The 16,501-nt window shown below is 44.9% G+C and overlaps 2 protein-coding genes across 4 annotated transcripts in view; one reads left to right on the forward strand and one right to left on the reverse strand.

The window, feature by feature from the left end:
- The window catches only part of LOC140076864 (atypical kinase COQ8B, mitochondrial-like), a 47,435-nt gene that overhangs the window by 17,899 nt on the left and 13,035 nt on the right, over positions 1 to 16,501 (reverse strand). The window contains exons 1-5 of one of the 3 annotated variants that reach the window (XM_072123620.1): positions 8,752 to 9,072; positions 7,688 to 7,734; positions 6,030 to 6,207; positions 4,874 to 5,146; positions 22 to 88 (exon numbers count right to left, since the gene is read on the reverse strand). In XM_072123620.1, coding sequence (XP_071979721.1) covers positions 22 to 88; positions 4,874 to 5,146; positions 6,030 to 6,206 — 517 coding nt within the window. In that variant the 5' untranslated portion in view covers position 6,207; positions 7,688 to 7,734; positions 8,752 to 9,072. Of the gene's footprint in view, positions 1 to 21; positions 89 to 4,873; positions 5,147 to 6,029; positions 6,208 to 7,687; positions 7,735 to 8,627; positions 8,649 to 8,751; positions 9,073 to 16,501 lie in introns of those variants that run through there. The other 2 variants (XM_072123622.1, XM_072123621.1) reach the window with 2 other exon arrangements.
- LOC140076862 (inositol-trisphosphate 3-kinase C-like) overlaps positions 12,137 to 16,501 on the forward strand; it is a 54,741-nt gene continuing 50,376 nt past the window's right edge. The window contains exon 1 of the mRNA XM_072123619.1: positions 12,137 to 12,250. The gene's annotated coding sequence lies outside the window, so the exon portion shown is untranslated. The remainder of the gene's footprint in view (positions 12,251 to 16,501) is intronic.

Genomic DNA, 16,501 nt, shown 5'->3' on the forward strand with positions numbered 1-16,501 from the left:
AGAGCAATTAATAAAAGTTACCCCCAAAGTTTGCAATGCGACTGATCCGAGATGCCGGCACCTTCCTCTCTCTAGCCCTTTCACTGAGCTGTGAAGAAATCATTAAAGGGTTAATATCTAGGATCCTCTGTTTTGTTTTGTTTTTTGGAATGTACAGGCAGTCCCCGGGTTACGTATAAGATATGTTCCATAGGTTTGTTCTTAAGTTGAATTTGTATGTAAGTCGGAACTGTATATTTCATAATTGTAGATCCAGACAAAATTTTTTTTGCACCAGTGACAATTGGATTTTCAAAAATTTAGCTGTAATGGGACCAAAGATTATGAATAAAGCTTCATTACAGACACCTTACAGCTGATCAGTGCAGCCTGGGGCTATAGTAACATCCAGAGAGGTCACCAGAGGTCACAGAGGGGTCCGTCTTTAACTAGGGGTCATCTGTAAGTTGGGTGTTCTTAAGTAGGGGACCGCCTGTACATGACAAAGCAAGGCAGGAAACTTTATCTCAGGTCAATGTCTGTGTCAGCAATAAAGTAACCAAACCCTTATAACTTCTCCGTGTCCGCGCAGGTATCCAGTGAAGCAGATCTTGTAAACCTCAGCTTCACCCTGCAGGTCCGGCGCACGTGCAATGAAGCTGGTGTGGACTACACCGGCATCATTGAAGCAAAGTGACAGAATTGGGAACTCGAGAGTCCAGACTGAGGCTTTATAGGGTGGTTTGTCCATAAGGAGTTAAAGGGGTTGCACATTGTCACCTAATAATGGACATTGCTTGCGTAATGAAAAGTTATACCATATACGTTCTCTATCAGTTCGGGACCATTCAGACGTCCGCACATCATGGCCGTGAGCAGAGACATAGCAGCCATAGACTGTGCACTGTATACAGACACTATGGAGTTAGCACATTACGTGTCACTGCAATGTGTCTGCGTCAGGCGACCGCTCCGCATACGTTACAGCAGGTCCTATTCTTGCCCCGACTTGTGGCGCGTCTGCTCAGCTCTCTATGGAGGGGGGAGGGGGGAGCAAAGCCCTTCTGGCTCATCAGCATCATAGTAAAAGTTAATTTTAGAATAAAGTAAGTCATGGTCACACTCCTTGGATCTATGAGTAAGTGTCCCTGGTTTATCCTGCTCGATTTTTCTGGTAGATTTCCTTTAGAGGGAACCCGTCAGGGCGATTGAGACACTAAACCATCCACAGGTCCTTATGGACCGGTGGTTTAGGGTGACAACTCCTGAGCGAGTCTGACGCGACTAACTCACAAGCGTTCGGGCCGGATATTCTGAGTAAGACCATGATGCGAGTTAAGTCACAGTAGACTCGCTTGGGGGGTTTAGGCCTGAGCGTCCTATAAAGTCTGTACCAATTCCCACTGTGATTAAAAAAAAACAAAAATTAAAAGAAGAACCAGAACTCATATTTACCTAGAGAGGAGTCAGATGACGCGCATCCGAACCGTCTCGTCCTGCACAGGACTGGATCAAGGCAAACACTTCTTTTTATCTTTATACATAGGGACTTTTAGGGGAAATTTGGGACACTATACCTCCGGTCCATAAGGGCCTGTGGGTGGTTTAGTGTCTGAAATTGTCCCGACAGATCATCTTTAAAAGTTTGGGATTATTGGCCAACCCCTTTAAAGCCCAAAATCTAAACTTTTACCCGTTTCTCAGTACAATACTCAGGCCACAATAAAAGTGTTTTGGTGTTTTTTTTAAATTGCAGTCTAAACCTTTTTGGTTCCCGCTACTTTGTTCTTGTTAATTTCCTTTAGCAGAATTATTATTATTATTATTATTATGGATATGTGATTGATAAATAAATCTCCCCAAATGTGTTTAAAACTATCAGAAGTGTCTGAGAGCAGGACTGTTCTAGTTACCCATTGCAACCAATCAGAGCTCAGCCTTCATCTTCCCACAGCTGTTTGTAAAACTTAAGCCGAGCTCTGATTGGTTGAAATGGACAATCTGTGAAGCACTACGGAACCTGATGGCGCTATATAAATAAAGATTATTATTAACAGTTTTAATAGGCTCTGCGAGGGTCGGGCTTTTATTGATTTGTTTGAGGCAATTGTTCATAGTCATGTACAACGCCGCACAATCCTGCATCACGGGGGGGGGGGGGGGAGGGGGCATTGGAAATTTTTATAAAATGTGGAAAGTGTGTACTTCAATAATTAAAAAAAATATATAAATTATTATTATTGTTGTTATTAATAATAAGATATTTTTTTATACACTTCACGTTTAATGTGTTATAAATTGTCCTGGTTTGGAAAAGACTTTAGGCCGTCTATCTAGAGGAGATGTCTATACAGTAATATAGAAATCTTTTGCATTGACGTCTAAGGTTTTTACATTTCCAGTAAATGAGACCAGACGACTCAGCAGAGAATTGTTTTATTTATCTGTAGCATTTGGTTGGTAACAATGACCCCGTCCTAGAAGGGATAAAACTAAACTCTAACTCCACACACAAACCCTAAACAGTCAATGCAAATACCTTATATAACTTTAGATACAGATCCGATGTATCTCATTACACACATTTTCCTCACCGTCTCCCTGCCCCTTTGAGCTTACACTCTAACAAAAAAAAACTTTATACGGGCTTTATAGCAAAGACAATGACAAGTACAGTGCATTGTGATTACTGCAGCTGCCTCACACCTCGGGGGTCAGATCAGGGCAGGGGTCAGGTAAATTCTACCCCCATCGAATGTGACTGAGGATGCGTCTGATAAAACTTCATTGAAGGAAACCTACCAAGAAAATCCTTCATGATAAACCAGGGGCATTACTCATATATACAGGCATCGGGACTGTGGTACCTTCTTATATCCATGGCCTCCTTCATTCTAAAATCAACTTTTACAATTATGCTAATGAGCCTGAAGGGCTCTAGGGGCGTTACCAGAGCCCCTCTATGCTGCAGCTTGCTCACCCTGCTCCCTTAGCATTTCCTCCTACCTCTGTGATGTAATCTAACAGCAGCAGAGGCAGTTTCAGCACACAGTAACAGCCTGTGAAGGTATAGCAGGGAGTGGCTCTGGTAACAACCCCCAAGAGCCCTTCTGGTTCATTTGCATAATTTAAAAAGGTGATTTTTTTAGAAGGAAGGAGACCATGGATAACAAACATAAAAAGAATACCACAGTCACTGTGCCTGGATCTATAAATAAGTGCCCATGGTGGATTTTGATGGTAAATTTCCGTTTACACGCCCTGTGCCAATACATCTTTAATGGTCAACATTGTTTTGCTGGTGCAGCAGGGGATTTGACTGCCTCAATGTATACGCATTAGCTATGAGAGAGCAGGGAGCAGTCAAAGCTGCAATTCACACTCGCTGGTCACTTGTAACCTTAAGAACATATAAATATTTAGAGCCCTTTAAACGTGTTTGTACCAACTATGCAAGTGACCCCCATCCTGTTACCACAAGGAGGGGATCTGAAGCGATCAGGAGAACAGGGGTCTGGCTAATGGATGGAGCAGCAGGTCCAGTTTGCTTCCCGTCATTCCCCCAGTAGTATCAGAGAGTGTGGAGAATTACTGATCTATATTTACAAAAAAAGGTCAATTAGAGAAAACACTGAAACCCATTAGTCTAAGACAGCGATGGGGAACCTTTTGGAGACAGAGTGTCCAAGCTACAACCAAAACCTACTTATATGTCGCAAAGTGCCAATATGACAATTTAAGCTGGAACTTATTGCTGTATCACAGGTTTTAATCGTATTGGTGTCCTGAATTCACCAATACAATAGAAAGATGGAGAAATTTGGATTGTAGCTTCCCTCCAGGGTCCCCTGAAGAGGAAGAATCAGGGGGCCCACAGCAGGATCTCCAATGACAATCCATCTCTATCCACACCTTCTCGCTCCTCCTGTAGTTCTGGCAGCCAAGGATGTCGCTTTAAAATAGCACTGACCATGGCACTTTCTGGGCTGTATTGGATCACAGGAGAAAGCCCTGAGTCCTATCTGGCAAACTCTGTGTTGGGGCGAAGACCTGGGTGCCCACAGAAAGGGCTCTGAGTGCCACCTGTGGTCTAAGATAAAATATAACCTTTATTGTAGTATGTACAGGCAGTCCCCGGGTTACATACAAGATAGGGTCTTTAGGTTTGTTCTTAAGTTGAATTTGTATGCAAGTCAGAACTATATATTTTATCATTGTAATCCCAGCCAAAAAACTTTTTTTGGTCTCTGTGATAATTTGATTTTAAAAATGTTGGGTTGTCATAAGAATCAATATTAACAATAAATCTTCATTACAGACACATTTGATAACAATTTCAGCTGATCATTGTAGCCTAGGACTAAAGTACAATAAATTACCAATATCCAGAGGTCCGTTTGTAACTAGGGGTCGTATGTAAGTCGAGTGTTAAGTAGCGGACCGCCTGTATTAAAAAGAGTACAACACTCAAACTGGATTAAAAATCTCCAGCTCTAGTGAGAATATGTACATCTCACAACCCCTGTGGATGCCATTGTTGGGGGGGGGGGGGGCGCTACAGTGAAATCTTGATCTTAGACGAATGGGTTTCAGTGAGGTCTCTACTTGACCTTTTTTGTGAATAGATTTGTAGTCTTTAGCTTAGTCCACAATGTCATTATTAGCTGAAAATTACTGAGCACATCAGCTGGATATCTTGCTTTAAAAGATACCCGAGCGCTGTGTTCAGCAATTCCAATGCGCCCATACTATTGAAAGGAACAACAGTACGCATGCTCACCCTGATACTCCATCCATTAGTAAGAACAGGACCCCCCCCAATGAAATCGTACAAGTGAAGCCCTTGAGATAACTAACACATTTTGGCAACTTATATTTATTAATAGTCCCCCACCTTCTGTCGCTTAGGTCTCCCATGATCCTCTGCTCCTCCTTGCAGTTTAGCCTCCCTCGCTCTCTGAATCTCATCAGCTGTTAACCCTCTAATGGTGCTGTAGCTTCTGACTTGCCCCATGCCAGTCACACTTGGGCTCTTCTTCTGCCATTCTCCAGAATTTGTCCGAAGAGGTGGCACCTCCTCAGCTGGGGGCAGCTCCGACATCACACTCCAAGAATCGGCGTTGAAATCGGAAGGTGGCGGCCGCTCTCTGGTGTCAGTCTTATTGACCTGAACCAAAATTTTATATAAGGAAAACAAAATTGATGAAATAAACAAAATTTAAAAAAAGTTACTAAAAACACAACCTAAAAAAATAATTCAACAGTAAATCCTCTCTACAATAGATGCACAAACTAAAGTAATAGTTGATAGCTACAGTATTTTTCGCACTATAAAGCGCACCAGAGTATAAGGTGCACCACCATCAATAAATGCCTGCTAAAACGTCTAGGTTCATATACAAGGCACACCTCATTATAAGGATGAATGACCAGCAGGTGGCAGACCTGTGCACAGTACAAGGCAGCTGTTGTCTGTAAGTCAGTTCATATATAAGGCGCACTGGACTATAAGGGGCACCTGATTATAAGGATGAACGATCAGCAGGTGGCAGACCTGTGCACAGTACAAGGCAGCTGTTGTCTGTAAGTACGGATCATATATAAGGTGCACTGGACTATAAGGCGCACCTGATTATAAGGATGAATGACCAGCAGGTGGCAGACCTGTGCACAGTACAAGGCAGCTGTTGTCTGTAAGTACAGTTCATATATAAGGCGCACCTTTGATTTCTGAGAAAATCAAAGGATTTTTAGTGCGCCTTATAGTCTGAACAATACGGTAATCCTCTTAGTGGTGTCCTCTGTGTAGGGCGGCAGAAGGCCGTGCAGTTATTACAATGCAGCCATTCATCTTATCACCTGGTCTGAAAGTTTACCAACTGCTCTTCAAGGATTTACAAGCGCCCAAGGCAGGAGAGGAAAAGATGTGCAAACAGCAGAACTACAGAAGTGTCACAAGGAGAAGTCACAAGAATCTCGCTGCTCAGTAATGGCAGTCACATGTGAATTGTTGGGAAACGTGACACTGCTCAGCTCCACAATACACTTACCTGCATATTTGTGAACATGGTGCTGACACAGCGCTCAGCAGTGGACTGCATGGACCTAACACCACTTCCCAATGTGGAGGTAGCAGTGGCCATGCGGAGCTCTTCACAGCCCATCTTCACCACCGCCTGCGCCACCCGGGAGGCCCCCTGTAGCACCAGGACCACCTCGCTCCACATCCTAGAAGATCAGAGGTCAGAGCAAAAGTCAAGACGTCAACTTATACAAGGCGGAATCACGTGCTAGAAGAACCAGTCAGAGTCACGGAGCAGGAAATGGTTTATGTGAAGTTTTTACTGCGCTGCGTTGCAGGTTTATATACATTTATTATACATATACAAGGCACAAGCCAGAAATATCCGGAGATTTGTAAGAACTTGAAAGACCATTAAGTGTTGGACGACGAGGAGAGGACATTGTCAGATGCTCCCTCACCCATCATTCTGGGCAGAGAGTCTCCCTTCTAGTAGGAGAACCCCACTTTCTCCCAAACAGACGCCCCTAGTAGCCAAAGCAGGACAGAAGATGTATAACATAGAACTGCAACGCCATCATTCAGAAGGATGAATGTTTTTAGGATATATGACATTTATCCCCCATTAACAAAATTCTGTATATACTCGAGTATACGTCAGGACCCCTAATTTTAACACAAAAAACCCCCCGGCCCGACCCCCCGGCAGGTCCTCTTCTACACATTGATGCTCCGGCATCGGCTCTTTGTATCCTGACGTCAGCCGCTCGCTGACATCATAGTGTGTGCCGATACATCAATATATAGGAGAGGACGTCAGAAGGAGAGTACAATTTGGGGTTTGTTTGTTTTTTTTCTTGACTCGAGTATAAGTTAGGGTTTTTTCAGCATATTTTTTGTGCTGAAAAACTCAGCTTATACTACAGTATATACGGTAAGTCATCAACAGGCATCAAGTCATGGGGCTTAGGAAAGCTGAAGTCCAGCTCCATTGTCTGTATAGAGGCTGAGCTGCATCAGTACATCTCTGCTTCCTATAACATAACAGGCCACTATACAGGGAATGGAATTGGGTTCCCAGATTCACACTCTGTGTTGAATTCGGCCCACGTGATATTGATCACCTATTTATGAATAAATATATCATGATACTGTTCCCCCGTTTAGCACTAGATGCCTCTGTACAGCATAGCACATTCTTATGCCATATAATGGAGGCCTAACAGTCTCTCTCTGTATTAGGTGTATATTGTTAAATACAGGCAGACCCCGGGTTACATACAAGGTAGGCTCAATAGGTTTGTTTTGCAAGTTGAATTTGTATGCAAGTCAGAACAGGTATAGTTAGTCGGTAACACCAGACAAAATATTTTTTGGTCCCTGTGACAATTAAAAATTTCGGAATAAGGGAACAAGAATTAACATGCAGCTTCATTGCAGACACCTTACAGGTGATCATCGCAGCCTGGAACTAAAGTAACACCCAGAGGTCACAGTGGGCAGAGGGGTCCGTCTGTAATCAGGTGTTCTTAAAACAACCCCCCACCCCCACCCCAAATAGTTTCTCCTTCTGTACTAGCACATGTCTAGGTTGCAACACGAATGAAGAATCCAAAAATATATAGGTTCGGGGGAGGGGGGTTGGTGTGGTTTACTTTAGGGGACTGCCTACTATACATTTCTTACCTGTATATCTTCCCCAAGTTGGTAATGTCTTACTCTTCAGGTTAACTCTGGTTTGAAGAGAGAAAAAAAACATTGTTAAATCTGCACCGATCACCGAGATCCCAGACAAGGAAGGATTCTCTTTACCAGAAAACACTTTAAAAATAGATGTATAATATTTGTCAATGTCTTCTATGGGGTCATGAGAAGATCATATAGGCAGGTCCAAAGCTCCGGACTGGATATGGACACTTCTACTGTGCCAGGTCCATCACAGGGGTTGTACTAAGTTTAGAAGTTATTTCCTATCCCCGAAAAGAAAGGAGTTAACTGCTGAGACCCCCACTGATTTATAGAAGGGGGGTCCCGTTATTACTGATCTATGGATCAGCAGGGGGATGTATCTTATGGATCTAATGAATATTATGTAAGTGTCAGAGCCTTCTGATGCCCCAATAGTAATGATTGGAGCAGCCGGACCTCTGCTCAACCTGCCGCCCCATCAACAAACTTTGTACATCTCCAGAATGGTCAGTGGGGGTGTAGGAAAGCCTCCATGTATGCGAGGGCGCGTTCACATGATGCGTTGCGTTTTCTGATGCGTTTTTGACGCATTCCAAAGGCTTCAGCCTTGATCACATGTTGAAGTAACATTGCATTTCCATTGCATTTGCAATAACGCAATGTTACTTCAACATGTGATCAAGGCTGAAGCCTTTGGAATGCGTCAAAAACGCATCAAAAAACGTGACGCAACGCATCGTGTGAATGCGCCCTAAGGAGCGGGGTCTGGGCTCTAGTATGTGGCTTATAGTTACGTTGGCAGGACACTGAGGTTACTTTTTATCACAACTGCTCTACATAAGGAGTATATGAGAAAATTATGTAACTCCTCAGTCCTGGCGTCAGTGCAAAGCCCCCTGTACAGTCACATGTGGGAGATTACATCACATACACTTACAGGCCTCATCCTTACTAGTGGTAACTTACACCACAGCAGTCTGCAGAGCCCAACACCGGCCTATAAGAGCGCCATCACTTATACATAAGCTGCCAAATACCATAGAAGAACATGAGAAACTCACCTCTGCCTCCCTCACTGAGCATCCTCGGCCGCCATCTTTAATGAGGGCAACAGCTGCGCTTCACTAACTTTCGCTTTAACCGAGACCGTCCAATGCTCGGAATTATCCTTGAGCCCTATCTAATCTCCGCCTGACTCTCCACCACCCAATTCACACACCGGGATGATGGAAACAATGCACTTCCCCACTTACAGCCAATGAGCGCCCCTAGCTGACATAAGCCAATCACAGTGCGGATCTCATCTGTAGGTTCCCCGTTGGTGAATGAGAAAAGGCCTGTGATTGGTTTTCCTTGCTAGTCACAGTTTGAAGGTTATTAGCTGTACGGGCGGAAGTGCAGGAGGAGGGGTCACGTGACGCCGATAGGGCCTGACTCCGCCCTGACTGCTGGAGGCTCACGTGGTGTATGTGGGAGCAATTGCATAACCCCCAGTATATAGAGTCCCTGATGGGAATTCTTCCTCACCCCCCACTCTTTTAACCCCTTAATGAAAGGTTTTAATGATCAGGCCATTTTTAGCAATTTTTTGCATTCTTGCAATCCCTTTTTTTTTTCTGCTTGCCACCTTAAAAATTTTTACAGCATTTTTTTCAAACTGGTTAAAACTTTATAACTTTTAAGAACTTTTTTTTAATTTCTAGTTTATTTGAGGTCAAATTTACAAAAGGTGCAAAAATGTTTTTTGTGATATACATATATATATTTATTTATTTTCATTATAAATGAACTTCCTATCTTGTGTTGTTTTTATGTATAACATGTATAGTCTGGGGCCGATGGGGCGACTATTGCGATGCTTCTTTTTTCTTTATTTTATTGGGGAATATTAAAGGGACGGTGCCCGGGGTGACATGGGATTTGTTTAGACTGGAGAGACTCTTAGGAAAAAGGGATTTGTCCAAACTATACAACCTTTCAGCAAACAGTGAATGGAGACCCGAGATTCTCTGCGGCCATTGTCCTAACTAGGTTCTTGTCCTGTGGCATTACTGCTGTGTGCATAGGACGGTGCCACATACAGATTATAATGAAATCACTTTGTCCACTATACTGTACTGTACTGTACGATGTGAATTCACATGTTCATTATCCTGCTTTGTGTGACATCACTGTGTGTATTATCTCTGTACTGTGACATCACTGTGTGTATTATCCCTGTACTGTGACATCACTGTGTGTATTATCCCCTGTACTGTGACATTACTGTGTGTATTATCTCTGTACTGTGACATCACTGTGTGTATTATCTCTGTACTGTGACATCACTGTGTGTATTATCCCTGTACTGTGACATCGCTGTGTGTATTATCCCTGTACTGTGACATCACTGTGTGTATTATTCCTGTACTGTGACATCACTGTGTGTATTATCCCCGTACTGTGACATCGCTGTGTGTATTATCTCTGTACTGTGACATCACTGTGTGTATTATCTCTGTACTGTGACATCGCTGTGTATATTATCCCTGTACTGTGACATCACTGTGTGTATTATCCCCTGTACTGTGACATTACTGTGTGTATTATCCCTGTACTGTGACATTACTGTGTGTATTATCTCTGTACTGTGACATCGCTGTGTGTATTATCCCTGTACTGTGACATTACTGTGTGTATTATCTCTGTACTGTGACATCACTGTGTGTATTATCCCTGTACTGTGACATCACTGTGTGTATTATCTCTGTACTGTAACATCACTGTGTGTATTATCACTGTACTGTAACATCACTGTGTGTATTATCACTGTACTGTGACATCACTGTGTGTATTATCCCTGTGCTGTGACATCGCTGTGTGTATTATCCCTGTACTGTGACGTCGCTGTGTGTATTATCCCTGTACTGTGACATCACTGTGTGTATTATCCCTGTACTGTGACATCACTGTGTGTATTATCACTGTGTGTATTATCTCTGTACTGTGACATCACTGTGTGTATTATCCCTGTACTGTGACATCACTGTGTGTATGATCCCTGTACTGTGACATCACTGTGTGTATTATCCCTGTACTGTGACATCACTGTGTGTATTATCTCTGTACTGTGACATCACTGTGTGTATCATCCCCGTACTGTGACATCACTGTGTGTATCATCCCCATACTGTGACATCACTGTGTGTATTATCCTTTTACGGTCACGTCACTGTGTATTATCCCCGTATTGTGACATCACTGTGTGTATCATCCCCGTACTGTGACATCACTGTGTGTATTATCTCTGTACTGTGACATCACTGTGTGTATCATCCCCGTACTGTGACATCACTGTGTGTATCCTCCCCGTACTGTGACATCACTGTGTGTATCACTGTACATCACTGTGTGTATTATCCCTGTACTGTGATATCACTGTGTGTATTATTCCTGTACTGTGACATCACTGTGTGTATTATCTCTGTACTGTGACATCACTGTGTGTATTATCTCTGTACTGTGACATCGCTGTGTGTATTATCCCTGTACTGTGACATCACTGTGTGTATTATCTCTGTACTGTGACATCACTGTGTGTATTATCCCTGTACTGTGACATCGCTGTGTGTATGATCCCTGTACTGTGACATCACTGTATGTATTATCCCTGTACTGTGACATCACTGTGTGTATTATCCATGTACTGTGACATCACTGTGTGTATTATCTCTGTACTGTGACATCACTGTGTGTATTATCCCTGTACTGTGACATCGCTGTGTGTATGATCCCTGTACTGTGACATCGCTGTGTGTATGATCCCTGTACTGTGACATCGCTGTGTGTATGATCCCTGTACTGTGACATCGCTGTGTGTATGATCCCTGTACTGTGACATCGCTGTGTGTATGATCCCTGTACTGTGACATCACTGTATGTATTATCCATGTACTGTGACATCACTGTGTGTATTATCCCTGTACTGTGACATCACTGTGTGTATTATCCCTGTACTGTGACATCACTGTGTGTATGATCTCTGTACTGTGACATCACTGTGTGTATTATCCATGTACTGTGACATCACTGTGTGCATTATCCCTGTACTGTGACATCACTGTGTGTATTATCCCTGTACTGTGACATCGCTGTGTGTATTATCCCTGTACTGTGACATCACTGTGTGTATTATCTCTGTACTGTGACATCACTGTGTGTATTATCTCTGTACTGTGACATCGCTGTGTGTATGATCCCTGTACTGTGACATCACTGTGTGTATTATCCCCACTGCTACTAAACTAGGAGTCCTATGTTGGACACCTTGCAACCTCCTCCACAGCCTATGAATGTGGCTATACCTGGTGTCCCCACTGGATAATTGGGCAGTGAGTCATTACACCCATTATATGGTTCTCATACTCCTCTTGTCAATGGCTGACACTTCCCTTCTGCCGTCTCTTGTGTCACCAGTGTCATGAGGAAGTGTGAGCTGGCAGCCGGGCGCCCGTGTCACAGGGCACTAGATGCGCTCTAGTCAGCGGCCGACCTGAGGATGATGGTTACTGACCCCGCCAGGTGAGTACGACTCATTTCCCTTCACGCGATTGGGAGCGATATGAATCATGTTCTTCTTCAGATATTCTTCCTGGTGTGTACAAGGCTGTGTAGTGCAGGGACCGCTTGGGGACAGCAAACTTCCTGCATTTGTGGACGAGAGGCTCAAGAATAAAAATAAAGACCTAGACAAAAATATCTGATGATGAAACCGTCAATGAGTAATCATTTTTGGTTACTGGTGCAGAGTTGGCGCTGTGGTTAGCAGGGAGGGACCAACCTTTGGTTCTCCTTCTGATCCGGAAAATGAAGGGTCCCAGTCCCTTGCTGCTCGCCTTGTTTAACTGAATGGATCAGTGGTGCAGGTCCTGCGATCGTCTTGGGTGCACTGAGATGTTGCCCATATAAAATGATGAAGGTCATACAGGGGAGTTACTGCTGCAGATTCTCCTTTCCAAGGGACACTGAGGGTCCCATATGGTCAAAGTCTACCAACCACATAGTGCTTGTAACAGTCTTTAGCTATGTCACTTAACCTTTGTGGCTTAGAACTACTCCAATGACATTTTCTAAGTGACCCCGTGGGTTTTCATACTTTAGCCCCAACACATGGATCTACTGTAAGAGACTGCTGTGACAGCTGACAGAATGGATCAAGAGACGCTAGTGAAAAGTATCTGGGGGTCAGGCATGAATGTTGGGGAACAAGCCGAGGTCAGGCAGAGAATTGTCAGGAACAATCCGAGGTCAGGCAGACAATGTTCAGGAACAAGCCGAGGTCAGACAACTAATGTTTAGAACAAGCCGAGGTCAGGCAGGGAATGGTCAGGAACAAGCCGAGGTCAGGCAGGGAATGGTCAGGAACAAGCCGAGGTCAGGCGGGGAATGGTCAGGAACAAGCCGAGGTCAGGCGGGGAATGGTCAGGAACAAGCGGAGGTCAGGCGGGGAATGGTCAGGAACAGGCCGAGGTCAGGCGGGGAATGGTCAGGAACAAGCCGAGGTCAGGCAGATAATGGTCAGGAACAAGCCGAAGTCAGGCGGGGAATGGTCAGGAACAAGCCGAGGTCAGGCAGATAATGGTCAGGAACAAGCCGAGGTCAGGCAGATAATGGTCAGGGACAAGCGGAGGTCAGGCGGGGAATGGTCAGGAACAAGCGGAGGTCAGGCGGGGAATGGTCAGGAACAAGCGGAGGTCAGGCGGGGAATGGTCAGGAACAAGCGGAGGTCAGGCAGGGAATGGTCAGGAACAAGCGGAGGTCAGGCGGGGAATGGTCAGGAACAAGCGGAGGTCAGGCGGGGAAGGGTCAGGAACAAGCGGAGGTCAGGCGGGGAATGGTCAGGAACAAGCGGAGGTCAGGCGGGGAATGGTCAGGAACAAGCGGAGGTCAGGCGGGGAATGGTCAGGAACAAGCGGAGGTCAGGCGGGGAATGGTCAGGAACAAGCCGAGGTCAGGCGGGGAATGGTCAGGAACAAGCCGAGGTCAGGCGGGGAATGGTCAGGAACAAGCCGAGGTCAGGCGGGGAATGGTCAGGAACAAGCCGAGGTCAGGCGGGGAATGGTCAGGAACAAGCCGAGGTCAGGCGGGGAATGGTCAGGAACAAGCCGAGGTCAGGCGGGGAATGGTCAGGAACAAGCCGAGGTCAGGCGGGGAATGGTCAGGAACAAGCCGAGGTCAGGCGGGGAATGGTCAGGAACAAGCCAAGGTCAGAAAACTAACGTTTAGGAACAAGTGGAGGTCAGGCAGGGAATGGTCAGGAACAGGCCGAGGTCAGGCGGGGAATGGTCAGGAACAGGCCGAGGTCAGGCGGGGAATGGTCAGGAACAGGCCGAGGTCAGGCGGGGAATGGTCAGGAACAGGCCGAGGTCAGGCGGGGAATGGTCAGGAACAGGCCGAGGTCAGGCGGGGAATGGTCAGGAACAAGCCAAGGTCAGAAAACTAACGTTTAGGAACAAGTGGAGGTCAGGCAGGGAATGGTCAGGAACAGGCCGAGGTCAGGCGGGGAATGGTCAGGAACAGGCCGAGGTCAGGCGGGGAATGGTCAGGAACAGGCCGAGGTCAGGCGGGGAATGGTCAGGAACAGGCCGAGGTCAGGCGGGGAATGGTAAGGAACAGGCCGAGGTCAGGCGGGGAATGGTCAGGAAAAAAAAGCTGAGGTCAAGCAGAAAATGTTCAGGAACAAGCTGAGGTCAGGTAGAAGAGCACAGATTCATAATCGGGACTAGCGACGGTCCAGAAACAAGAATGTAATAAGAGAACAAGCCAGAAGTGTTTTCTTTCAAATACTGCAACAGTTTGGCCAATTACATTTTCTTTCTTTTTTTTATAACTTTACATATCGCTCCAGAATCTGTAACAACAATGTGTAATAATATTACATGATCTTATCATACGAGGAAAAGAGCCGGTGGGTTCTGGTAGCAGTGAAGTGTGTGGCTTGTCACGTACACATCGCAGGGTCCACATCACATAAAGACCAAATATAGACAATTACCCAGACTGCAATCGCCTCTCCAGCTGGCTCAGGCCTGGACAATTACAACTTAATTAGAATTCTGAATAAATTGGCAAATTCTCCCAAATCGCAGGAAGAAATAATATTCAGAACAGGAGGTTTGATTGTCAGGCGCACAATTATGTGAGTATTGTTCAGCCTGGAGGAAATGGCAGGATATTACAGTGGATGTGATCGCTGAGCCGGTGATCGCTGAGCTGGTTCCCCGCACTCCTGCTCACTGTCGTTCCTTTCTTCGCATCCAGTATGTTGAAACAACTTTTGTTTTCTGAGCCTATCCTCTTTCACCTACGGCTAAATACCCCAGCATGCCCCATTGCCTAAGCAAAGGTGATCTTCTGTATAATATCCCTTTATTTGACTTCTTGTATTTGATTTCTGGCTTGCTCCCTGACTACTCGCTGATCTCTGACCTTCTCTGTAAAGCCGTAAGCTTGTCTTAGTCCTACCACCGGATGTCACCTGCTTAGTCCTATGCCTGCCCTGACCTTGGCTTGTTTCTAACCATTCTCATACCTGATCCCTTCTTGGTCCACTGGCTGGCTGCTGTGCTCACCAGGACCACATGCAGATGGGTCTTCCTAAAGAAGAGATTAGATTCCTGTAAATGGGTGAAGGTTCCACCAGGGGGTTCAAGCAACACATGGTTGAATAGAGCGGTGGGACCACATCCGGAGTGTAGCACAGACAAAACAAATCTACAGTTCTGTCCTCCTAGGTTTTCATGTCTTGTCTTCATAACCCATTCCAAGAACACAGCAGAACCCTGCAGACCTTAATAGTATCCACAATTATAAGAACCCTGCAGACCTGAATAGTATCCACAGTTATAAGAATCCTGCAGACCTGAATAGTATCCACAGTTATAAGAACCCTGCAGACCTGAATAGTATCCACAGTTATAAGAACCCTGCACACCTGAATAGTATCCACAGTTATAAGAATCCTGCAGACCTGAATAGTATCCACAGTTATAAGAAACCTGCAGACCTGAATAGTATCCACAGTTATAAGAACCCTGCAGACCTGAATAGTATCCACAGTTATAAGAACCCTGCAGACCTGAATAGTATCCACAGTTATAAGAACCCTGCAGACCTGAATAGTATCCACAGTTATAAGAACCCTGCAGACCTTATTAGTATCCACAGTTTTAAGAACCCTGCAGACCTTAATAGTATCCACAGTTATAAGAACCCTGCAGACCTGAATAGTATCCATAGTTATAAGACCCCTGCAGACCTGAATAGTATCCACAGTTATAAGAACCCTGCAGACCTTAATAGTATCCACAGTTATAAGAACCCTGCACACCTGAATAGTATCCACAGTTATAAGAACCCTGCAGACCTGAATAGTATCCACAGTTATACGAACCCTGCACACCTTTATAGTATCCACAGTTATAAGAACCCTGCAGACCTGAATAGTATCCACAGTTATAAGAACCCTGCAGACCTGAATAGTATCCACAGTTATAAGAACCCTGCAGACCTGAATAGTATCCACAGTTATAAGAACCCTGCAGACCTGAATAGTATCCACAGTTATAAGAACCCTGCAGACCTGAATAGTATCCACAGTTATAAGAACCCTGCAGACCTGAATAGTATCCACAGTTATAAGAACCCTGCAGACCTGAATAGTATCCACAGTTATAAGAACCCTGCAGACCTTAATAGTATCCACAGTTATAAGAACCCTGCAGACCTTAACAGTATCCACAGTTATAAGAACCCTGCAGACCTGAATAGTAT

Source organism: Engystomops pustulosus, chromosome 9, assembly GCF_040894005.1.
Source record: "Engystomops pustulosus chromosome 9, aEngPut4.maternal, whole genome shotgun sequence".
NCBI classification, from domain to species: Eukaryota; Metazoa; Chordata; class Amphibia; order Anura; family Leptodactylidae; genus Engystomops; species Engystomops pustulosus.